The 24,503-nt window shown below is 40.1% G+C and overlaps 1 protein-coding gene across 4 annotated transcripts; it reads left to right on the forward strand.

Moving 5' to 3' along the window:
* TASOR (transcription activation suppressor) lies at positions 1–24,233 on the forward strand. Of its 4 annotated transcripts, XR_004242260.1 has the most exons (24): positions 1–482; positions 6,586–6,731; positions 7,850–7,942; positions 8,801–8,873; positions 9,841–9,932; positions 10,277–10,435; positions 11,494–11,621; positions 12,286–12,317; positions 12,967–13,072; positions 13,492–13,595; positions 13,705–13,808; positions 14,033–14,105; positions 14,248–14,322; positions 14,704–15,414; positions 16,455–16,894; positions 17,778–17,916; positions 18,754–19,682; positions 20,370–20,492; positions 21,049–21,208; positions 21,789–21,897; positions 22,051–22,229; positions 22,316–22,474; positions 22,829–23,031; positions 23,280–23,371. XR_004242260.1 is itself a non-coding variant. In XM_032120306.1 (23 exons), the coding sequence occupies exons 1-23, from the start codon at positions 101–103 to the stop codon at positions 23,666–23,668; spliced, it is 5,079 nt and encodes a 1,692-aa protein (XP_031976197.1). In that variant the 5' UTR covers positions 1–100; the 3' UTR covers positions 23,669–24,233. The 4 variants fall into 4 exon arrangements, 3 of the variants coding, with proteins under 3 accessions (XP_031976197.1, XP_031976198.1, XP_031976199.1); XM_032120306.1 differs by lacking the exon at positions 22,829–23,031 and having other exon boundaries at positions 23,106–24,233; XM_032120307.1 differs by lacking the exon at positions 22,829–23,031 and having other exon boundaries at positions 23,280–24,233.
* The last annotated feature ends 270 nt before the right edge of the window (positions 24,234–24,503 follow it).

Here is a 24,503-nt window from a genome sequence, read left to right on the forward strand (position 1 = left end):
CTGGGCGGCGCGGGCGCTGCTGGCGCTGGGCAGGGGCGCTGTGCTGGGGAGAAGAGAAGGCGCGGGCTGCCGGGCTCGCTGGCTCGCTTCTCCGGAGGGAATGGCGGATGCCGTGATCCGCAGTGGCGGCGAGATGGAGCTGGAGCAGCATCAGCGGACGGAGAAGACCAGCGCGGGCGTCCTCGGAGTGGAGAGTAACAGAGCAGGAGCCGCTGAGGACACCACACAAAATGGCGGACGCTCTGAGAGCGGTAGCGCTGGGGAGGCGCTGCTGGTGGCTGCTGCTGCTGCAGAGGACAAGGTCCCCACAAACCTCAGCATCAGCAGCAGCCAGCGCAGGAGCAGCATCTCGACGGCAAATGAACAGCAGCAGCCGCCCAGCGGTATGCTCGGGGGGCCGCCCCCTCTGCCTAAGCCTCCAGAAGACCAGCAGCCTGTTAGGAGGAACTTTCAGATCCCCAGGAAGAGCAGAGAAAAGAAAGGTTGTTCCTTCCCTTCCCCTCCCTTTTCTCCCTCGCTCCCTTCTCCATCCGATTCATCAGGCAGCTCTCAGACACCTCACACGGCTGCATGCAAACCCTGCGGTGTGGAGGAGGCTCTGCTGGCTCGCACTCGCGAGGCTGCTGGGGAGCTGATTTTAGTGTCAGGCTTTTACATTCTTTTCCTACCCCTCCTCTTTTCTTTCTCACTTTTATTTTATCACAAGGATGAAAAAAACAAAGCAAAAACTCGGCTTGAATTTCAGACTTTTGCTTTAAAAGGAGGAGAAGCTGGATGCGATCAGGGTGGGCTTGAGTTGATCTCGGCTCTGCTTCTGGAGGTGCGTTCGCATGTGGAGAAGATGGTTCTTTGGGACACCGACATCAGAGAAGATGGTTCGCTTTTCTCTTCTCCCTGACCTCCTCCCTGTAGGAGAGGGGTGTAATCCTGGTTAGGACAGACTAAACAAACACTGAGCAGAGTTGTCCTTCATTGATGATACGCAGAAGACTGTTCTTATCTTGTGAAAGTTCTTTGCAGGGAGGAAGGGAGCATCCCACGTTTTTGTGCCTCACCTTGGAAGCGTTCTGCTTCCAAGTGTCCAGGGTTTGGGTTTTTTTTGTTTCTGAGTAACTCTTCCTCTAAAAGCCTGTGGTATTTCTTGCTTTTCACAAGACTCCACTGGTTTCTGCTTAACTTTATTTTTGTTAAGTGGAGTTGAAGACATGTCTGATTTCCTTCCTGAAACTTATTTCAGTTCTTGCTCTTTTGCAATATGGAGTCAGTAATTTAGTCCATATCATAGAAATACTTGTTTGAATAGGCTTCTTGTTCTTCAGAGAAGAGTGTAACATCTTAACTTCTTGAAATACTTTCTTCTGTAAGGAAGAGATGAAGGTAGGTTTATTTCATTATCCAGTCTTTTCTCTCCAGTAATGGAATAATTCCTTTTGGCAGTAATGACTCCTTTTTCTTCCCTTCTTTCCCATTGCCACCCCACCGTGGGGTGATAGAAGTCTGGCAGAGATTCATTGTAGAAAGAACTGGGTTGATTTGGAGGAAAAAAAGCCTTTTATAATTCATCTGACTGAAAAATACCTGGATATAACGTGGTGCCTCATGAACAACTGAAGTGTCTTGTATGACACACCCAAGTGTGATTACATGTGAATACCTTTAAATGTATTTCAGAAATACTTAGTACTTAACCAACGATATTTGAAGTTCCTCTTTAGCGTTTGGTTCCAATGTGAATGAAAACCTGCAGAATACCTTTTCAGATCATTTTGATTCATCATTTGCCTATGCAGAGCCATCTGCAGTGTGCAAAAAGTTTTAGGTTGTGTAGTTCACACCTCAGGCTTCTGTGCCCTCTAGGGTAGAAGAGGAAGCCATTCTTCAAAAACTGACTTACTCATATCAAGGTCGTTTGACCCATTCTCACCTTTTTTCCCTTTCTCAGCCTGCAGAAAAGTTCTCAGGCATTTTAATCATTCTGATGACTTAGAGCTTCCGAAGCTCTCAAAGTGGACCCTGCTCCGTTCAGCTCATGGTGCTTGTGGGCTTATAGGTGCTGAGCATTGGTTTCGTATCATGGACTGCCAAACGTGCTGTTTGAGGACAACCAAATTGCTATTGGGATTTGTATTGTCATTTGAAAAATGATGCCATTCAGTCAGTTCTGGAACTGACCTGGAAGATCAGCGCTGCATGGATCATCTGATGCTGTAGTGGCACATGCTTATGGCATCCTTATTGCTAGTGCATAAGTACATCTTAAATTGCAAAATAATCTGAATGTCACAAGTCCCTCTCAAAAGAGCTCTGTTGGCTTGATTCTAAAGCCCAGCACAAAGCAATACACATGGAAGCTTCCTTCATCATTCCTTGTCTTGGAATTGTCCTTGTTTTGCTTTTTAAACCACCATTTCTTTCCTGGACGTACCATCCTGAGAGATAACTGCTGCCTTGATTGTGAAGGCTTAGCTGCTATGCACAAAGTACGTACAGGATTTGTCAGAAGTGTGTGGGTCTCTTTGGAGGGTTTTTTTTGGTAGGTTTTTGATTTTTTTAAACATGGAAATGTGTTTCAGGAACAGTTTTTGGTAGTGAAGCGATTAAAAATTGAATCTGGAAAGCAGAAGTGTAAGAGAAAATTTAGGCTTTAGCTGTTTATTTATCTTCTTTGGAGTTTATCTGCCCTCCTGGAGACTTAAGTACGGACTGAAAGTCAACAGAAATCCTTATTAATCTGGAGAAATGCATCCAGAGGAAAGATATCTCTTAAAGACAGCTGTGATCATTTGGCACAGAGAATACTTCTGATTTCCTCATTCTTTTTCCTAGCATAGGAATTCAGGAAGCAAGTGAAAGAAAGGTTGGCTGCAACATTATTTTTTTAAGGTGTGCCTGCATTTGTCTTTCTCCTTAGAAGCCTTGGAAGGTTTGTTTTCTTGGTACATAGAGTTTAGCAATGGTGTTATGCTCTCTTGAGCAGCTTATCTATCATTTATCTTCAGGCTTGTCCTGGCCTCTTCTAATTCAGTTCTCAGATCTTCAGGGGTTTCCAAGTTTGCTTGAAACTTGAGAGATCCTTGATATGATTAGAAAAGCAAATTTTAAGGCTAAAGCACTGTAAGGGCACTTTTCACTTGCTGAGCTATATGAGTGATCCCCTTACCAAAAGATAATTCCACAAATGATGCTGACATCGCAGTCAGTGCCTTTAAGGGATTGCTTGTTGATTAAAGCTGGATGTTTATTTCTGGAGTCTTATCAAAGTAGCAAATGACTGCTGTTTCTCAGGCTGAGTGGGGGAAAAGGGTCTTGCTTTTACCCATGAAACTCTCAGTAATATGTGCACAAAGGTCCAGGTTGTCCATTTTCTGCTTCACCTTTTTGCCTTGTCTTTTGTCTTCTGATTTTCCTTTTCTTTGGTAGAGGTGTGCATCTTCTGTTTGCTACACGATATTTCTAAGTGGGGAACTCTCTCAGTCCTTGAACTTTGTAACTGTTTAGGCCTTTTGAGAGCAAAAGACATTCAGGCTGAAAAAATCATAAAAGTAAAAATGTTACGGTTCATTAATACCACAGATTTTTGGTCTTAATCTTAAAAAATGAGGACTGAAAAAAATGAAGACTTAAAAGGGTGCTTCTCAATGGAGCTTTTGTAGCAGGAGCACTTCTGAGTGAAGAGTGCTAGCATTCTGCCAAGTTAGCTGATTAGAAAATCAGTCCTGTCCTTATCTTCACTTAAAAGTTTGTTCAGGATTTCTCAAGCAGGATAGCTCTATCTTCACATTCTGACTTAAAGCAACCAAACCCACTAACTCCAGTCTCACTTTTCTGAAGTCGAAACATCAGACAGCTGTGAAAGAAAAGTAGAATCTCTCAGGCATGACATACATCCAAATGTCCAGTCCCTTGAGTAGTACTTACTAGCTAAATTCAATTTCCACCTAAAAATAATTAACATATGTTCCAATGCCCTGGCTAGAAGCTGAACAAACCCAGTATTTATTTACGTATTTTTACCTATGCAGAACAAGCCAGCAAACCTTACAATGATTGATTTATGTTGTAAGGATGCTGCAGGTTAGTCCTTACTTTAATTACTGCTTAATTAACACAGGTCAGTAAAGGTGCAGCATACCCCCATCAGCTTTGTACAGCAAGCCTGGAAGATATGAATGTGCACACTCCTGGTCTTTGAAGTGATGTAGAACTGGAGATGAGCTCAGTAATTTCGTGGTTTGCCTGGGAGCACACTTTGGTGACTGCTGTGCAAGGTCTAGTTTAGTACTTCTCAGTTTTATTTTAGTTTTGTCTTGTTTCTGATTGCCTTCCTTGAAGTGAGGTACAGGCCCTGCTATGGTAACATGAATGTTTTAGACCATCGCTCTCCTTGAACACCACAGCTGAAGTAACAAACTGAAAAGTATTGCCTGGCTACTCACCTCACTGGGGTAGTGTTTCATGTTTTGGTTTAGAACATGGAAGTCTGCAGTACCTCATGTTCTGGAAGAAAAAACTGTAACAACCTTTAAAAAAATTTCTTTAATTTCTGTATTCCATAGTTAAAGGACTAGGTAGGGCTTTTCCATGAGTGTGTTTAGAACTAAGTGTGTAGTAGTTTATGCAGGTTCTCCCTAGCAGGAGGATAGGGGGACTTGCTGGTTTTGGGCAAGTCGGTCTCTGCTCACTCCTCAGAGCTTTCCACAAAGCTGGAGATGTTTAAACACAAATAGGAACATGGATGACAATATTTGCACGTGTGACAGGATCTTAATTCGTGTAATAATGTGCCTCTTCCTAGATCTGCATCTGGGAAAGTAGGTGAGACATTGTGTATGGTTTGTCGTGGCTCTTTCTAGCTCACCCTGCAGTGGTTTCCCCCTTGTTTAGGCTCCAGGTGGAAGTGAGAGGCTGATTTTTACTGAGCATATGTCCTGGGGGAAGGAGGGAGAAGGGATAAGGGTACAGTAAAAACTGGTAAAAAACCAGGAAATTCGGTCAAGCAGCTGGCACAGATAACCCTCTGCCTTAACTGGTCCTTTTTGAGGAGCTGGCAGCATATGAACCCCACATCTTTCTGACAGTGAGTTATTAAACCTTGGTGTTGTAGTGCCCAAGAGGTGTTTGGGGCTGGGGTGGAACAGGGCGTGCTTTCCCAGGGCATGTCCGCCTGCAGCAGGCTTGTTTTCTGTTCTCTTAATAAGTGTTTCTCTCTTCAGTACAAGAGCATTCAATCCCAGTAATACTAAGTTGAGAATTCCATTCACTCTCAGTTCTGTCTCCTCCCATGTTGCTGTCAGCTTTTCAAGAATGTAGGCATAGTTACTAAAAAGGATGTTACATAAGTATGGTTTCTAAATCACTTTCATAACTTCTGCTCTTAAAAAATCACTTGCTCATTGTTGCTGGTGTTGGAATCACTGCTTGAGTTTGCAGATGTGGTGTTGCATTCTAAAGTGTGCAGCTCTTACTAAATAACACAGAACAGTTCAGTTTTCTTTAGGAACATTTGTTTTATATTGAGGCTTATGCAGTAAATCTTTTCTGCAGATGAGGGAAAGATTGCTGTCTAAGTCTACTAACATATTATTTAATGAAATTGGAGAATATACTCTGAAGATGTAATTAAATTTAATTTGTTGTTAGAATAATGGTAATTTGGGTTTTTTGGTGAGACTAGTACTATTGTTGTTTTTCCTAACTGTTGTAACTACAGTAAAAATCCTGCACTTTTGGTTTGTGTTTTGGAAGTTATTCTGAGGAGAAAAACCACTTACTGTGTTGTGCTAGTTCAGTCCCCCCAGAGGTGTTATTTTCCTAACCACTACTCTCAAAATCTGCACTGCCATTCTCTGACACTCCTTCTGGGGTTGCTCCTCTGATCTGTTTGTCACCTTGGCACCCAAACACAGATAAGAAGCTGGGGTGGGAACTCAGGCAAAAGTTTGCCCAGGAGGGAACTTGTACAACAGCATGTAAAAGGCTTTCCTTTTAAAGCACTTGTAGTAGGGGATAACATCATCAAACATGAACACAGGCAGTGGGGTTTTTTAATAATAGGAGCCTATTTGTCTTCTTCAAACAGTGTTGAATTTCTTCATATTTAGTTTAATTGCCATTAGCAAACAAACACAAAAACCCCTGTAATAGTTCTGAAGCGAGGCCAAGCTATGAAACTCTTGTTGAGGTTTTTATTAGAACAATTTGTTCCTGCTTCTTAATTTAAAAGAGTTAATTAGTTAATTACAGTTCTGGAAGTTTAATTACAGTGTTTTGCAGTACATATTAGATGTTTTTCAAGGGGTAAATTCGGACTTGATGTGCTTGCCTTACAAACTTTTGAGAACTAGTAGCTGCTCAAGAGTAATATTAAAAAAACATAAATGTGATTTTTTTGTAAGGTGCTATCATTCTAGGAAATTTTAAGATAAACTTTCTAAAGTTCATATTTTTGAAGAATTTTAGGTGTTTAGTATTTGAAATTGAATCACAAACCATTTGTCTTCATGCATAAACTCAGTGAACTAGAAAATTTTGGATGTTTTCACGTGTATATTGGTGCTAATTATTTTATTTTTTTCTCTTTTATAGCACTCTTTCAGCCAGTACCTCTAAGTTCTCGAGAATTTGAGGATATTTTGAAGATCCTGCATTCTTCCTACTTGGATCAAAGTTCAGTGTCCAATTTTACATACGAGAGAGCCAGCTTAGTTCATAGTGAACTGTTGGAAAAGGAAGTGAGTATATTTGTGGCTTCTGCTTCTCAGTAAGGTGTCAATCAAATGACAGTGCTTCTTCTCAGTCTAGAGGCAGAGACCTGGGGATTATTTTCAGTTATGTGATTGGTACTTAATTGCAAACTCACATCCCCAGAAATGTAAACAGCTATTTTTCAGGCAGGTTTATTACTGCATAGTTGTAAACTCTTGCCTGCCAGGTACTCCAAAGAGACTAAAAGAAAAATTGTATTTGGCACCACTTAATTCTATGTATTTTTAGCTTTCAAAAAGTTTCTCAATTTTTATGTATTTGAATAAGCTGGAAAGATGGTTTAATGTCTTCTTTGCAAGGCTGATGTTTCCCGTGAAAATTAAGATTAAAATACATGTCTGATATAAGTTTCCATAGTCTCTGTAGTTTTTTTGTTTTCCAAGAAGTACTTTAACTGAAGTTGATTACTGAACTAGTAAGTGGAGCACCTTGGTTGAAGTCCTTCTGTTGTGCCTTATGTGGTGTCTCTTAAATCCAGCCTTGGCTTGCTCTCATCACTCTGAAATGAAGTTTTCATTCCCAGTGCCAAAAAGCTTCACATATGAAGTAATTGAATATATAATTTGTTCCCTGTGATTATCATCTTGAATTTATAAAGTAAACTGTAGCATTTTCTGCTACTGTTACATTAACTATTCGTGGTCACAGCTGAGAAATATTCGTAAAAACCACCTCAGCAGCAGCGAGGTGCATGTGCAAAAGTACAGAGAGTAGGTAAGTACAGTGTAAGAGATCTGTCTCCTAAAAAGAGAAAAAGCCTTATTTCTGGAGTTAAAAGATGATATGGAAGGCATTGGGCTGGATGGTTCTATCCAGTTCTGCTACAAAGATCAAACTAAAATGTTACTGCACAGGTTTGTTTGAAGAGTGTCTTTTTCTTAAAAAAACAAATACTTGGGCAGATTAAGCTGATTAGATTTCCCACAGGTATAATGTTTTTGAAATTTAATTGTAGCATACAGTAATTTCATTTGGATTATCTTTTGGTTATTTTTGTACACTTGGACCTGCTTACATAGAATTGACTCTTGACTGTGCCAGCAGTAATGTGTCTGCCTGTGTTAAGAACCTTCTGTGTGAACAGTTCACAGAAAAACGCAGAGAGCTGAAATTCGATGGGCGCATGGAGAAGGAGCTCTCGGAAAGCTACGCATTCCTCATGGTGGATCGGGGCCAGGTGAGGAACAAAACACTGCAGGGGAAATGCTTTCTTTAGCAATTAAGAGGTTTTGGGACTTTGGTTTTTTTCAGTGTTTTTATTGACACTGTCTTTTTTGCAAACTTTTTGCAAAAGTTACTTTTGCAAAATTCAGCACTGGAAGGTGTAGAAGGATGGGAAAGGGATCTAATATGTCACCATTTAAATCCTCTGTTCCCTGATATTTAAGGTACTCCCTTTACATGTATCTTGTCTGGTTTAGGTTCTGTTTTATAAATAAAAGGATAGATTTTCTGGATGGCATGTGAGTTTTTATTGGGTTTGTGTTTGGGTTTTTTTTTTTTTAATTGAGGAGCAGTATTTTGTGTTTTCATTGCATTTAGGCTTTGGTGTTTATTCTGTTTTTTTGCATAAATAAGGTAACCTGTAATATTAGAAAGTGGACATTGTCCTCTCTGTCTCTGATCATATACTTCTAATCAAAGTGATGGAAAGGGAATTTCTGTGCTTTGTCTGCTATTTTAAGCCAGGATTTCTTAAGCATGCAATCATTTGGCAGGAATACTTCTGTTTTAAATAATAAAATTTTCTGCATTAAAAGCAAGTAATGTTCATAAACAGTGTTTAAGTTATAGGGAGGCTGTTGTTTTTTAAGATACAGGTTGAGTCTGTGTAGCTGCTCCATATCAGAGTTTGACTTCCACAGTTTAACAGTTTTATAGAGAATTCAGTCTACTGTTGCCTCTGTTTGTAAGGGTTGGGGTTTTGTTTTAAATCTCAATTTAAATTTTGTGATTCTCATTTCTCACTGTTTGTTCTGTTCGTATCCTGGCTTTCCTAATAGACTTGTTTGAAAAAACTGTCTGTTCTCTTTAGATCCAGAGTATATGTGAAAAGGGGCTGCAGGTTGGCCACTCCAAAATCACGATTCTCGGCAGCCCTTCCATGGGTAACTATCTTCATTATAAGTGCTGGTGTTATTCAGTAGCAGTTGGCAAATAATGTGATGCAATTGTGTGAACTTTCAGTCCTTTTTCTATCACTGGCTGCAGCAATATCGCAGCAAGATGTTTTTTGCAAAGGGAATAGACATCAGAACATTATTTCATAGCTCTGTTTTTCAGTAGTAGGAAGACTTAATTCTCATTTTGGCTTTAGTCAAACCCATGTACCATGTCTTTCCAGTAAACCTGGGGGGCCAAAGAGCTCATGCAGTGTGTGGCTGGCTGCCTCTGTTTTTTTGTAGGTATGTATTCAGAAATACCTCATGGACACAGTAGCTCAGCTCAGTTTTGATGTAGATAGAACTAGAATTCTTGAATCCACAAATCCAAGAAGAGCGTAGATAGATTGGAGACTTACGAGAGTCACAAGGTGTTAAAGAGTTTTGAGAGTGAAAGACAGTAAGTTCCTTTTGCAAAACTTTTCAAATAGAAAATAAGGAACTAATTTTGTCATCCTGTGTAAGAGGAACATGATACAGAGGTGATGTAAATATTGAAAGCAGAACAGGTTCGAGGTGGAGAAGAAAAAAGCTTTATGAGCATTTGATTTTTTACTGGTTTAGCTGGTAGAGGGTCTGGAGCAATTTGCTAGAGCAGTTAAATACAGACTGGGAATGAGAGGAACCTGAGCAAAATTGATGTTTTTCAGAGTATCTGAATTCAGTTATAGTTCTTTGATGTGAGGTAGTCAGCCAGACCAACAAATGACAGTGTGTGTTTGAGGCCTTTAAGTCTGTGAAATAATTAAGTACTGAAAAGCACAAAATTATTTTACCTTTGCACTTGAGTGTCAATTGTATCTTTATTCTTTTGTGTATATTGAGCTTTAATCCCATATAATGCTTTTTAAACTTCTAATAATATTTTAACATTCAGCATAATGTATTTGGTTTGTTTTTATGCTCTTTTCAGGCGTATATATCTCCAAGTATGCTGATTTATTGCAGCCTAATCCTCTAGAATCTGGAGCAACTGGAGATGTGATTGTTTTTAAAATAATAAAGGTAATTTTTTCTTGCAATTCTTGAAAGATTACATTGTTTACTGATAACACACGGGTGGTTTTAACCTAACTTACTTTTAATTTGCACAATCATTTGCTTATAGAGAAACTAGAACTCTACTAGATTTAAAATCCAGTGTTGATATTAAGCTTAAAACATAATAAATTGTTCTAAAAAGTGAAAACGTATTGTTTTCTTTGAAAGTATGAAAATAATATGCTTCTACAAGTGGCTTTCTTAATGGCCTGTTTTATTTTCTCTGCTCTTACTTTCTTTGATACTTGAAGCAATTTGCCATTGTCCAGAAAAAAGCTCATGCTTACAATTTTGCTGCTTTATTACAGGGGAAAATGAAAAGCATATATGACCACATTGGTATGAAAGCAATGGAATCAACTGTCAAGAGTGTGTTGGATCCCACTCCAAAGCACGAGTGTCATGTTTCAAAGAATGCAAATAAAGTCACCTCCTTGCTGGCTTACCGAGCCTATGAACTGACTCAGGTAAAGCTGAGACTGTTACCTCCTTACATAAAAACTTCATAAATGATGGAGAGAAAAATCACTGAACTACAAGAAACCCTGGGCTTCCCTGTAAAGCTGCAGCTGGGTGTGTGAACAGCCCACTGGTGCCTGCATTAGAAATCACAGAACAGCATGGCAGCCTCTCCTGTTCCCATTGTGTGTTCCTGAGCCTCAGGCAAAGGTCTCCTTCAGATTAGGGTGGAGGTGGAATAGGAAATAAATGGGGAATGTACATGGGACTGGAATGGAGGCTGGAAGAGAGGACATAATGTGGGGAGTTTGAAGTGTAAAAGTATTAACTGGTTTGTGGTTGTTAAGTGAGACTCCTGAAAGGGAAAATGTTGGCTGGGAAAGAATAGCATTTTTCTTTCTCTCCTTTTTTTTTTTTTCCTTATTCCCCTTTCCAGATTCTCAGGTTTGGAGATGATGAGGGAGGAGAGAATGAAATCAATTCCAAGCATTTATGTTCCTCCAGGTGTTCTATCTCTTACTGCAGTAATCTGTTGCAGTCAGATAATTCCACCAAGTCTGTAGATTTCTTATTTAGATCCTTATTTGAAAGCATTCTCTTCAGTATTAGCAACTTCTTTGGTCTTCTGTAAATCACTGGGCCGGACACTGAATCAGATGGCTAAAAAATGAATGTATTTTTTCATTCCTCATTACAAACTTGCCTTAATTAACATTTTACATTAGAATTTTGTGACTGAATTAAGGATAGACTGCAAAACTCATTGCAATATTTACTTTCATCTGAAGTTTTTGTTGTTTTTATTAGTTGTCCCTTCTCTCACCAAGAATATACTTTCAAGTAAATGTAGCAAAATTATTTTCTCATTCTTGATTTGCTCCTGAAGTAGTGTCTGCATCTAAGTCATTGATAAAGGAGGGAGAAGGTAAAAAAACTAATTAATTGTATTCTATTGTACATACGAGAGGAGCATTTAAAAGCTTCCTTGTTTTAAATACCAGCTTTTAAAGAAACTGACTGTTGCTCCAGGCTTCTGATTTAACATGGTGTCACTTCTTTTTCCCAGTACTACTTTTATGAATACGGCTTTGATGAGATCCGGCGAAGACCAAGACATGTTTGTCCTTATGCTGTTGTTTCATTTACTTATAAAGGTGACATGGTACAAGGACCAAAATTTGTGCCCCCATCAAGGTAAGCTAGGAAATGAGTTTTGGAAAGGCTGCATATAGCATGAAGAATTCATAGCTCTTGGCAGTAGCTTAGAACTGATTTAAATGAACAGTGCTGAAATGAATGGATGTGTCACAGGGACTTAGCCTAATAAATACTTCTAATGCAAAGCAAGAGGTGGCAAGATTGGTTTTACGCAGCAGGGTGGCCCCTGTGGGAAGCAGTTCTGCTGCTCTTCCCACCTGCTTGCCTTCTGCCCAGGTAGAATCCACAAATAGTGGGGGGTTTTACCTAACTGAGGGAATTAGTGGATGTAAAAAACGTTTGTGGCATTATCTTGCTTGGTACTCTACAATAATATTCTGTATATTGTGTCTCTGAACCCTTCACTGGTGCCTTACTGCTTGTGGAGAGAATATGTAGATGGCCAGTTGATCACAGATGCAGTGGGATACCTGTGCTGATGGGAAGGTGTCCAGGTGTGGGGACTCTACTGTGAAGTGCTAAAAGCAGTTATCAAGGTATCTAAAATAGTGTAAGATGCTGCAGCAACATAGCTTGAGGTTAGAGAGGGAATTACCAGTCTTGCTGTTTTGTTAGACTGATGAAGTGTCCTTAATGTAAAATTCAGTGGCCAGAATTGTCTGTTCCAACCTAGTCATTCTGTCTGTCTTCTTTTGTTTAGACCAAACACCTTCCACACAGATAGAAGTACAGGTAAGAATGAATTCCATTATTTTGGTTTTATGATACAGACACGGAAGGTTTTGATGTCTTTCCCCTGTAGTTTTATGTTTGACCAGTTTAGTTATGCTGTGTGTATACCTGAATTCTGTCCTGAACCATGCTGGTTCCTGATACTGCATGATGAAACAGACCACCTTCATGTGTATCTTCTGTTATCAGAATGAACCACAAGTGAACAAAATCAAAAGCCTTTTCCCCCTCCTTTCCTACTTAGAGTGTAGTAAGAACTGATCTTCAGTTCCTGAATTTCCTGTTCAATAGCACTTCAAGTAATATTTTCCTCTGTCATGCTTTGTTTTGAATCTAATTCAAGCAAAATTAAATGTATGAAAGTGGTTGACAGTTAAGGACAGAGGATATCATTCCTCTGATATTGGCATCTAGGGTGTGCTTATACATACAGGTGTAGGTAACACACCAAGCTCCCTTACTCTGCTCAGAGCAGGTAAAAACATAACAGGGTTGATAACATCCTTTCTGTTACCTTTTAACGTTGTTGTCTGGTCTGGTATTAGGATGAAATTTTTGCTAAACTGGTTTTGGAGATTCAGCAGCCTCTTCTTTCAGTCCCAGCTGGCAAGTGGTTTAATTTAGTCTTCCTTTCTCCATCTTAATTTAGAGAAATCTAACATTACATTGTGGAGGGGACAACTTTGGAATAAAGGCAAACTTGTGTGCCACGTTTCCCTAAAATCAGCAGCACTACCTTTCCTTCCATGCAAGCTGTGAGTATTACCATTTAGACCATTTAAAATATTGCTCTATTAAAACTCTTTTGAGTAGAGACTGCTGAGTCTTGGATATATTCAGATGAAAACCTAAAATACTGACTAAGTGCCTTAAATATGTCAAACAAGACTTGAGTCATGCATGTCCAGAACTTTCTTGAATTCGGGCACACAACTGTCAACATCTCTTTGCTGTTTGGTGTTTTGTTGCTTGTGGGTTTGTTGATTTTTTTTTTCCATTGAAGTGACACACACTCCTGTGCAGGAATAAACACCACTGGCTCATGAGATAGTCCAAAGAAATTATTCTTAAGAGTATGTATTTACTAGTTCTTATTTTGTCAACGAGGGTAGGAATATAAAAGGTAAAAAAAGAGGTCTTTATTTTTTTATCTCCCCCCAACCTTCTTCTCCAGTCCTGAGAAGCTTGAGGTTGAAAAAGTTGTCAGCATTGATCAGTTGAAGAAAAAATTTTCACCAGCATTGTTCTTTAAAGAAACTTACCAAGGAGGAAAAGAAGGTAAATAGTTCTTGCTTAATTTCTTTAAATTTAGAATTTTCAAGTTTTCTGAATTACAATTTTGTTTCTTTTTTTCTTACTTTCTCTTTCTCCCCTTGTATCGTGTCAGTGTTGAAGAATGGCATGTACTGTAGCCTGTATGAAGTTGTGGAGAAGTCCCGTTCTGGGAGTCACTTAGAGGGTTTACTTCAAAAACTAGAGAAAGAGAAACTTGTGAGTGCAACAGATTTGACTATTCCTGTTTTTAAAAATAATTTTACTAGTTAGTAATTTGAGGCATACTACAAGATCCACAATCTCACTGGAATTCTTTAGCTGGCATATTTTTAAGTATCAGGGCACTTCTCTGCCCAAGACAGAATTATCTGACAGTCAGGAAGAGTATTCCTAGTGAGCAAATGTCTTTGAAGCAGTTTGCTCTTTTTGCTTGAAAACAGGTCCTTGTAAAACCACTTGTGGACAGAGGATTTCTCTTTCTTCTTTCTCCTTGGCAAATGATGTCCCCTTATGGTAAGCATACTCTGGGTTTTTTGGGTTTGAGTTGGGTTTGTTGTTTTGGTTTTTTTAGGGGAGTCGGTTTTTGAGTACTGGATTGTCTTTTGGAGTGTAGTGGTCCTCTCCTTTTACCTGTTTTTATTTTTTTGTGTTCTAGACCACCAAACTGGATGGTCCCGTGTGCTTCATGCATTGTTTCTGTTTCCAGAGTCTAGAGATGTAATTAACTCAGGTAGGTTTGTTCACTGTTGTGTACAGGTTTATTTAAACAGAGATGAAATTCTGTTGAAGACTTTGTACTGCTCACAGTCAGTATGGACTTAGAGTAACAGTTTGCATTGGTTACGGCCATGGTGTTGGTCTTTTAAAATATTTGTTTCTTCACAAAAGAAAATATCACACATTGTAGGTTCCTTTGTTCATGTTTGAGAAAGTAAAACTTTGTTGAAATTTCTTGATATGGCTTCCCTGGCTTCTGAATTATTTCTTCACAGTCATTCCAAACTGTGTTTCACCCAATATGTATTAACACAGAATATTGCTAACTAGTCATCATTTATTTATAGCTTCATGGTTTGATTTTAATTGTGGGTTCCCTTTCCTCCTATGGCAGCACAAAAAAGTGTTCCATATGGAACACAGAAAAATTCAACTACCATGGTTTTGGATGAAAGAAAGGAAAGCATTCCAGAACTCAAAAAGCTGATTCAGTCTCTACATTTTGCTTTTATTCAGTCCCGTAAAGACAGTAGTGCAGATTTCAATGCTGTTGTGGAAAAGTACATAAATGAATATTTTAAAAAACTCTACAGTGGCACTGGTAGAGAATTTATATTATATGAGTACTCATCACGGCTGGATGACAAAACATCTCTGTATCCTGCCCCGAGATACAAATCTCACATTGACAGCTGCTTACAGAACTATATTTTTGGTTGTGAGGCCTATCAGCTCCTCGTTTCCAGAGCTACGGAACTGCTGGACAGAAATCGGAAGCCTCAGCGCTTCAGTCCCATCTCAGATTACGAAGCTACAGAAGACTACTCTGACTTTGCCAAGGCAAAATGTGGGAAAAGAATCCGTTCCAAATATGAAGCCCCTGCTGCCAAACAAAAACTGCCTCCTCCTGGAGATGATGATACTGAAAGACTCCAAGAACTTATTAATTTGATCCAGTGTAGGAAGAAAAATGTAGGTGGAGATTCTGATTCTGAAGACCCCAGAATTAGAAGTGGTGTGAAAAGAAAGCTGGAAAACCAACCTGAAAATTTACAGAAATATCTAAAAATGAGTGACTCTTCAGAGAATATTTGTCAGTATGAAGGTAAGAAAGTATTTGTTTAGAGTTCTTCTTTAAACATTGTTATTCAAAGCATATTTATAATTTAATCATTATAGATTAAGTATTTTTTGCATGCTGTGGATGTTTAATGCATGGTGGTTCATTTAAACATTGGCCTGAGATCTATCCATAGAGATAGTTTATTTTTTGCAGGTTTCTTCTTTCTAGGAGACAAGTTAATTGGAATTGTCCTGCAGGTTGTGTTTGTTCTGCCTCTTTGGAAAGAAGGCAGACTTTCAAAGAGTTTACTTGCCTTGGAGCTATCCAAAGACTTTCAAATAGAGAACACTCAGCAGACTTGATATTGTAACGTCTTCTGCAGAGTTTGACTTTGCTGTAATTCTTTATGGCTCCAAAACCTTCTATAATACCTAAGAAGTTTAGATTGAAGGGAAAAAGCATAGTTAAGTTTGGAAATAGCCAGTAATGTGTGTAGTGGGACAAAGGAAACAACCTAATAGTAATAAGATTAAATTATTCTACACATGAAATTATCTAGAGAATAATCGCAGATATCTTCTGATTTAAGATCTGCCAGAAGAAACCCCTTTGATTTCTGTTTCCCTGACCCTTTCCTCAAGGCAATGATAGAGGCCTCCTGCAGAAGGGGGAAACTGGGGAGCAGGGTGACACAAAGAAGAGGGGATTTCTATCAAGCACCAGTCACTCTCGTGTGTGTGAATCACTGGAAGGAAGTGACTGATCTTAGTTGTCCTCTTGAGAGGGTCAAAAGCTACTGAGTGGCATGTTGGGGTGAAGGAGGCAAAGGGTGGGCTTTATGGTTGGGATTTCTGCTTGGAATTCTGTGAACCTTCAAAAGTCTTTTAATAGTGATTATTAATGTAGAATATGTGATGAATGCATGTCTACATTTTTGTTAAAATAAGTGTATGTATACATATGAACCAATGCTAAAGAGTGAGACTGTGGGTACGTGGCACATGTTTGCAGGGGGATCTGGTTTTGTTTTTATTTTAAGACTTAGTAATGGATTCCCTTTCCCCTCCTTGCCCTGTTCTAAGGGGGCAGAACCTTGGATTCACCACACTCTGTGTTCTCAATGAATTCTGAGCATGGTGGCCACGAGAGTGACTTCAGGCAGGTGGATGTGTCTGACCCTGCTGCCAACACACATGGGTTCCTCAAAGTGCTGCTGGAGAGGCTGGCCACTGCTGACCGCTGCGACCCGGCCCTGGCACAGTTTGTCAGTCAAGCCTCAGCAATAGGCACTGAGGAAATTGAAGAGGATATGAGACAAAAATATGAATATGAATCCATTCCAGCTCAGGACAGAGATGATCACGAGCTTCCTAACATTGCTCAGGCTGACAGTGTTACCTTCACGGACCCGCAGAGCCCGGCCGTGCTGGAAGCTGGCGTGCTGTGCTTGCCCTACCCTGTCGATGTCAGTCTGCAGCTCCCACCTAATGAAGCAGGCCTTGAGCACACACTACATTTGCAAGTAAGTGAAACTGCTAAGATGCTGACAGTGAAAGTACTATTTTCATAAATATTGTGAGACAGTATGAAAAAAAATTCTACTTTTTTACAGAGGTAAACACAGATAAGTACTAACTTTTCTGTGAAGCTTTTCTGTTTGGTAGGAGCATACATGGAAATTCTCTTCACTCTTAAGCGTGTGCTCCTGGTTCTTTATATCTGTTCTTTCTGTAATAAAAAAGGAGCAGTTGAAGAATTCTGAGCACTTCACTGCATGCCCAGCTCTCTGTGTGCCTTCTTGGTGCAGTGGTGTACACGAGTTCTGTCAGCTCACAACTAGCAGATCACCCTTGTGCTTGGGGATCACAGTGCCCCAGCTGCTTGCTCCAGCTTATTACCCTACAAGAGTGATTGTTCCATGATCTCTGTTACTGGTACTGACACACAAAGCCCAGTTTCTAAGTCACAGAGCAGGAATGAGTTTGTCCTACCTGTAATATCCACACCGTGCTGCTTCTACGGAATGTGAGATGAAATTGGCTTAAGACCAATACTAGTTGCAGGCAGTGCCTCAGCAAAGCCAACATCTCATGGCTTTAGTCGGGTATCAATATAACAGCCTGCAAAGAGCAAGGGAGCAGCCAGTTCTCCTCTCCTTTCCTCCCCCCCCCCCCAGCTTCCATACTGTAAGGCCAGTGCTCAGGAAATAACTGCCTCAGTTATTTCATGACAGACCAGGGAAGTACCTCATGGAAACGTTTCCAAGTTTGACTGGACTTGATTGATGGCAGAATTGCCAGTGTGCTGGTGAACTCAGATGTGTTCTTTCTGTCAACTGCTCAGAATGTAAAGGCTTAATAGTAGCAAGGTATTGTTTTGAGATGGGTATTTTGTTTGTTTTTTAGGAAGCAAGCACTGGGAATACCTTTGAAGACTATGGTGCCTGTCCCAGTGCACCTATAGAACACGGCTATCACACGCAACATCCCATCTCAAATAATGTAGGGGAAGTTGGAATGCACTGGAAACTTATTCCAATTACAGGTAACATGGGTTTTCACTCCTCTATTCCTACAAATAGTGAATGAAAACCTATTCTAAAGGTGTGTAGCTTTCATAGATTTGTTCTTGGATCACATGTTGGTACACAAGCTCATCTGTAGCCTATGCAGTTGTTTCTTGTATTTGATTAATACAGAAATCTGCTGGATGAAAACAGATATTGGTGGAGAATGTTGGTTTGGCTTCATATTGACACAAATTAGAAATGTGAACACTTCAAAAACAAACAAAACTATAGGTTTGAATATGGATGGTGAAGAAAGTGAGTTGGGGTTATGAGGGGCTTTCAGCAGTCCTTGCAGCACCACTGAAGCTGTGCCAGTAATCAATCAGACTGATATCCTCCCCTTTTAAGCAAAAAAACTTGTGTTCACAGGTGCAAGATCAGATGCAGCTTGCAGTCCAACTCCACCAAGTCATTTGTGTCCAAAATAAGCTTTTTCAAAGTGAGGATTTTAACCTAGTAGCAAATGAAAATACTTGAATAATATGTTGCCCTGCTTGATTTCTAATTTAATTTTTAATTTGTAATGGAGGCATATCATGTTGTGCTTACCCTGTGTTATCTCTGGGAAAATGACTTGTATTCTGCTTTTTCAGTAGACTTGGACTGTGTTGTTTTACTGTTTCAGGAGCTGTTAAATGTACTGTGCTTCTGTACCTCAGCAGACTGTAACACTTGAGTCTTTGGATTTAAGTTGGTTGGTGGAAGAGACATAACAGTAATGCTGGTTTTGGGCTGTGATTTGGAGGTTTTAGTGTATCAGTTGTGTGTGACTTTTGAGATGATGATGATGATGATGAACTCTTCCTCTGCAGGTCTGAAATCACCAGAAGAGCCACTGGAGTACTTGCCACCAACAGATGCACTTCCCAATGACCCCCGGGTAGTAAATCGACAGAGGAATTCTGATTATCAGTTTCCATGCTCTCCATTTTCAGACACACAGAAGGGGACAGCAGAAGATGGACATTACACAGGACAAGTGGAGAAACCTGAAGATCAGTATGAGCTGACAGATCACCCTTTTACAGCTAAGCATTCCATTAGTGCAGTAATAGAGACAACACTGTTAGAAGAATATAAGCTCTTTGCAAGAAAGATTCAAGAAATTTTGGAGCAAAAGAACATTGCTTATGTCAGTGGCATGTCCACACCAGTCCTGTCTGCCCAAGAGAGGATAATGAGACTTTCTGAACACATCAGTTTGCAGGCATCAGAGGTTTCTGTCCAAGAATATATAGAGACCCTGAGTGAAAAGTTGAGTAGTGTCATTTTGGCTTCTTCATGCATGAAGCAGACTCCCCCAGTCTATTCTAGTCCTGAGGCACTGGAGGTGGTGAGCAGCACTGCTCCCAGGCCTGTGCCCGACACGGTGGCCGTGTGCAGGGACAGCGACACGGCGCCGCTCCCAGAGCCACTGTGCAATAACCTGGGGGAAGAGCTGCACTCTCATGAGCAGCCTTCAGCAAGCCTCCCCCTAGGAAAGGAGAAAACGGATCATGGGAATGCTAAACCAGAGGATCAGACGACTTCTGCTGGTGATCTCGTGGAACCACCAGAAAAGACTCAGAAATCCCCAGAAAACTTAAATGTTTCAACTCAACCAGCTTTTTCTGATTTTATAAGTCAGTTAAAACCTGAAGACTTTAACAGTTTGGTCAAAATTATGAAACATGTACAGAAAAACATTGTCCAATTTTATGTTCATGAAGAGGAAGAAAGTGTTCTCTGCAGAGAAATCAAGGTAAGTCTGTTTGAGTTCAACCTCTCTCTCGTGTCAGAACAGTGTGTCTTTCAAATCCACTTGTATGAAACTGGACTCACTTTCACTGTGAAAGTGAATTGTAAAAGTAGGCTGTCCTGTCCTATTTCTTCCTTGAGCTTTTGAGGTAGTCTTGCTTATATTTAGCTTTTACGTAAGTCTTTTTCTTAGAGCTGGAAAACAGAACAGGCTGGAGGTTGGTTCTTAAGATCCTGCCAGGGGGTGGCCTTACAGAAAAAAGATAATAAGGGAAGAAATGTGATAGCTTACCATTTTAGAAAGAATGTATGAAAAGTCACTCTATGTGCCTTTGGGTTTTTTTCCCTTCCCCTGTAATTAATAGTAGAGAGAACTTAGAGAAATCACTGTTCTTCTGTAGTTAAATGTGTAAGATGAAAGTTGAAAACTTCTGGCTTTTCTTGAAAACTCAGGCAGTTTGATACTGTCAGTTGGCCATGGGTATGTGATTTGATAGGAATGACTGACTTGCTGAAACAGCTGCTCTGTGTTGCTGCATCCTTCTGATGAATGTATGGGAGAGATAAAGAAGCCCAGTCCCTCTGGGATTCACTGATGTGGAAAACCTTCCTGTTGTGGGTGTCATCTGGGCACTGTTTTTACCAAACTACTCACTAACTTTTTCCTTGTCTCCTCTTTCTGTGGTGGCAGGAGTATCTTAGAAAGTTAGGGAATATAGAGTGCCATCCAGAGCAGTTCCTTAAAAGAAGAGCTGATTCAGATAAACTGTTGATCATTATCCAAAATGAAGACATTGCCAACCTCATCCATAAGGTATGTCCCACGTAAGTAACTGTGTGCTACAGAGAGCTGTTGCCAATAGTGAGATGAGCTCATTTGGAGCAGTTCTGCTTCCTTCCCAGCACAGCATTGAACAGTGCCCTGTGTTCAGCTGCTGTTTGAAGAAACAAAAGGGTTGTGGTAAAAATGGTCTTGTCCCACCATTCACCCGTAACTTCTTCCACCTCCATGCATGTGCTAGTGCGTATTTATTGTTAGTAGCTGCAGAGCTGTAGAGGCCTAAGTAGTTCTGCTTCTGGGATGCTCTAACAGCAGGTGAAGGCAGCTCTCAGATGACCTGAGCTACTCCTGATAGCTGGGGCTTAAGACCCTGTGCTGGACAGAGAGTAAAACTACTCCAAGTACTCAGTGTGCCTTTACCTTATTCCTGTAATGCTCCAGAGAGCACCTGCCAGGCAAGACAAGAAACTAATTTTTTGAAAATGTGTTTTGAAGTTTGGTGCCTGGCATTGGTAGGTAGGAGAGTTCTGTAGTTCCTTTTTCTGTGTGACCTCTGGTTACATCTCTGATTTCAAATGTTTTTAAACAGATCCCTGGCCTGGTGACTCTGAAGAGGCTCTCCTGTGTCAGCTTTGCAGGGGTTGATAGTTTGGATGATGTGAAAAATCGCACTTACAATGAATTGTTTGTTTCTGGGGGTTTTCTTGTGTCAGATGAATCTGTCCTTAACCCAGAGTCCATCACTACAGGTAGGTGTGATGCTTCTGGGAGCTTTAGAACTCAAATCCTGATATTTCAGTACCTGGGGAGGTCCCAAACTCACCACAGTAAAGGATCAGGTCTTCCAATTTTTGTGATGTTCTTTGAGAACTTCAGCTAATTCAGTCTCTGTCTCAGCTCAGTGACTTTCTTGAACAATATATGAACAGGGAGATTTTGTCTTCAGTTTGTATCACATTGTGTAGTTATGTCTCTGGAACCTTTTATTCCTTACTACTCCATCCACAAATATGCTATTTTCTTTATTTGAAATTGAATAGTTGATGAAGTTACAATTTAAAAAAATATTTTAGCAAGGCAGAGCATGTATGACTGGGGTCATCTTTTAAATACCATTGCTGGGCACCTGAGGTACAGAACAGCAGCTCAGTTTTATGATACTGTTGTTGGCCAGTCTGCTTGGAAGAAAACTTGAAGTGAGTGGCTGCTGTTTGTAATTGCGTGACTGTACTGTGATGGAAAAAGAAAACAGCTTTTTGTATATACTGAAGCAGTATTTTCAGTCTGCATACCACAAAATTTAACTTTTATTCAATATCTCTATAACAGATAAACTAAAACAGTTCCTGAAGTTTCTGGAGGATCTCAATACGCCAGATGGGAAATGGCAGTGGAAAGTCCACTGCAAAATACAAAAAAAACTTAAGGAACTGGGGAGGTAAGTAGGGTTCTACAATACCAGCTGCTAAAACGCTTCAGCATTCATTATGCCCTCCAAAATACACTTAAATAGAAGTTACTCTTATGTTTGTCTTTTGATATTTGGACTGACCTTAAATAGTTTCTAATGGTGACCTTTCCCCCCCTGCAGGATGAATGCCAATGCCCTGAACCTGCTCACCCTTCTGAACACCTATCAAAAGAAGCACTTGGTTGAGATTCTGTCTTACCATAACTGTGATTCTCAAACTCGAAATGCTCCAGAACTGGACTGTCTCATCAGGCTTCAGGCTCAAAACATACAACAGAGACATGTTGTCTTCCTAACAGGTAAACACCACATTTGGGAACACCTCTCCCCCTTTGTTGATAATGGGTGCTAAATATTAATACAAACCCTTCTTTTATGTACTTAGAAAAGAATCTCAACTCGAGAGCATTTTATGTTGATAATGGCATAGTGGTTGCTGCTGTTGATGACTTCATGTGTAACTTCAGAAGTCTTGTTGGGTATCACAACTCTGTTACTGAGCAGAACCACCTTCCTCCCTGCAGTGCTGGCCAAAGACAATCAGGTAATGTCAAACACACTTAAGCTTTCCTTTCCAAACTGCATGTGTGGGGGGAGGTCCTGGGACAGTGTGCCTTGACTCTGGTCAGTGAACACACAGCTGGCAACGAAAACCCAACTCTCAAGCTACTCTTTGTCTATTTGAAATGATGGGGGAAAGGCAACTGGGGTGGAGCACCAGAGACCTTAAATACAGAAGTACAGGCTAAGATGGTATTTGAGGCACTAGACAGGGCATGTTTTCAGGAAAAGGATAAACTTATCTCTATCTACTTAGAGTAGATAAACTGTACTGAGATGTCAGTAATTGTACTCCTTTAATTGTCTGATCAAATACTCACCTGCTGTGTAACTTTAGATGCTGTTTTGACATTGCCCCCTTTGGAGCTGGGAGTTGGGATTTCCCAGCACTAAATATGAACATGGTGTGCAGAAGCTTTTAGCACCGAGTAACTGGACACTCCCACAGAGGGTTAAGTGTGTGTGTTGAGTAAGTGAACACGAGTGGCAGAAGACCAAGACTTAAATGCTGTTGGACTGGCAGACCTGAAGTGTAACACTGTGAGTAGTGTATGGCCTTTTTAACCAAAGTTTGTATTTCAATAGAATAGGTCTTTCTCTCTCTTTTAATGTAGTTCTTGTAGAAAAGGATGAAAAGGATGAGGAGGACATGTCTCTGGATTCAGGGGATGAGTTGTCAAAAATAGAAATCTGCAGTGATGCCTCTAAGTTTGATACTCATGTGGAAGCTTTGCAGACAGAGGCCAAGGGCCCACATGGAGTAGATGCTAAAGAAAGCTGCTTATCAGTTACAGAGTTATCTCCTGAAGCACAAACTGGCCTTGTGGAAAAGACTTACAAAACTGACTTGGAAGAGAAGCAGCCAATTACTCCAGTTTCTACAACATGCTCTGCTGAAGGAGAAAAACACAATGCAGTTGAACAAACTCCTTTCAGTAACTTCCAGGTTTATAGCAGACAATTAAACATGTCCCATCAATTCAGCCACTTTAATGTACTCACTCATCAGACTTTTCTGGGGACAACATACCCAATTTCTCCTGCAAATCAAAACCAAGAAGGGAGCAATTATTTTCTATCTGCTTACACTCAGAGCATGGATACAGAAAAGTCATTATCACCTGGTGGCTGGGATAGCTGCTGTGATTCTTCCAGGCCATATTCAGAAAAGAAATGAACTCTTAAGTCTCTTTTTCTAAGTTGCTGTGGACTTTCCTGTTTCTAAAATGTTGGATTAATGATTTCTATTTTATTCTGGAACAAAATGTTTCTTGTTATCTCAGATGTTTTCATGTTCTATTTAAATTCCTGATGGCCTGTCCCTGTTGGAACCATCTGAAAATTTAAATAAATGCATATATTTTTTAACGTTTACTGTACTTGAATTATCTTGTTCGTTGGCACTTTTAAGTTTCTACATTTGTATCTGACCTGTTACCTAGGCTTCAGTTTGAGGTCTGTTTAATGTAAAGCTGAATGTTTGCCTAAAATATGTGAAAGAGCCAGTTGTTTTCTTTTTTTAACTGTAAGAGTATCCAAGTCACGTTTCTTTACATAAATATTAAAATTAATGTATTTATTTGACATTGACACAAATTTTGTACAATGTTTTTACATAGCTCTAAGGCAGTGTACTTATTTTCACGACTCTATACTGGATTTTTGGCTAAATACCTCAATTAGAGTAACCAATGGTGCAGTTCCGTTACAAAAAATCAAATAAACTCTTAATGCACAAGGGACTTGCTAACACCTTGCTTTGTCTGTGGTTTTTATAGTTTGCAAAGTACTTGGGGAACACCCAGGCTTGGTTTCATGCACAGCAGTTATTTGTTCATCTCACTTGGTGCTCTGTGCTACTGCAGCACCATCAGTGTCCTCCTAGCTTTTATCTGGCCACTGTAATTACTGTAATGAGAGGACAAACATGGGTTTAATGACTGTGGGAGTTCAATTTGCATCAGAAAAACCTCAATCCTCTCCCACTTCAGCTTAATGATTCCTGGGCTTTC

This window comes from Corvus moneduloides, chromosome 11 (assembly GCF_009650955.1).
Source record: "Corvus moneduloides isolate bCorMon1 chromosome 11, bCorMon1.pri, whole genome shotgun sequence".
Taxonomy (NCBI): Eukaryota; Metazoa; Chordata; class Aves; order Passeriformes; family Corvidae; genus Corvus; species Corvus moneduloides.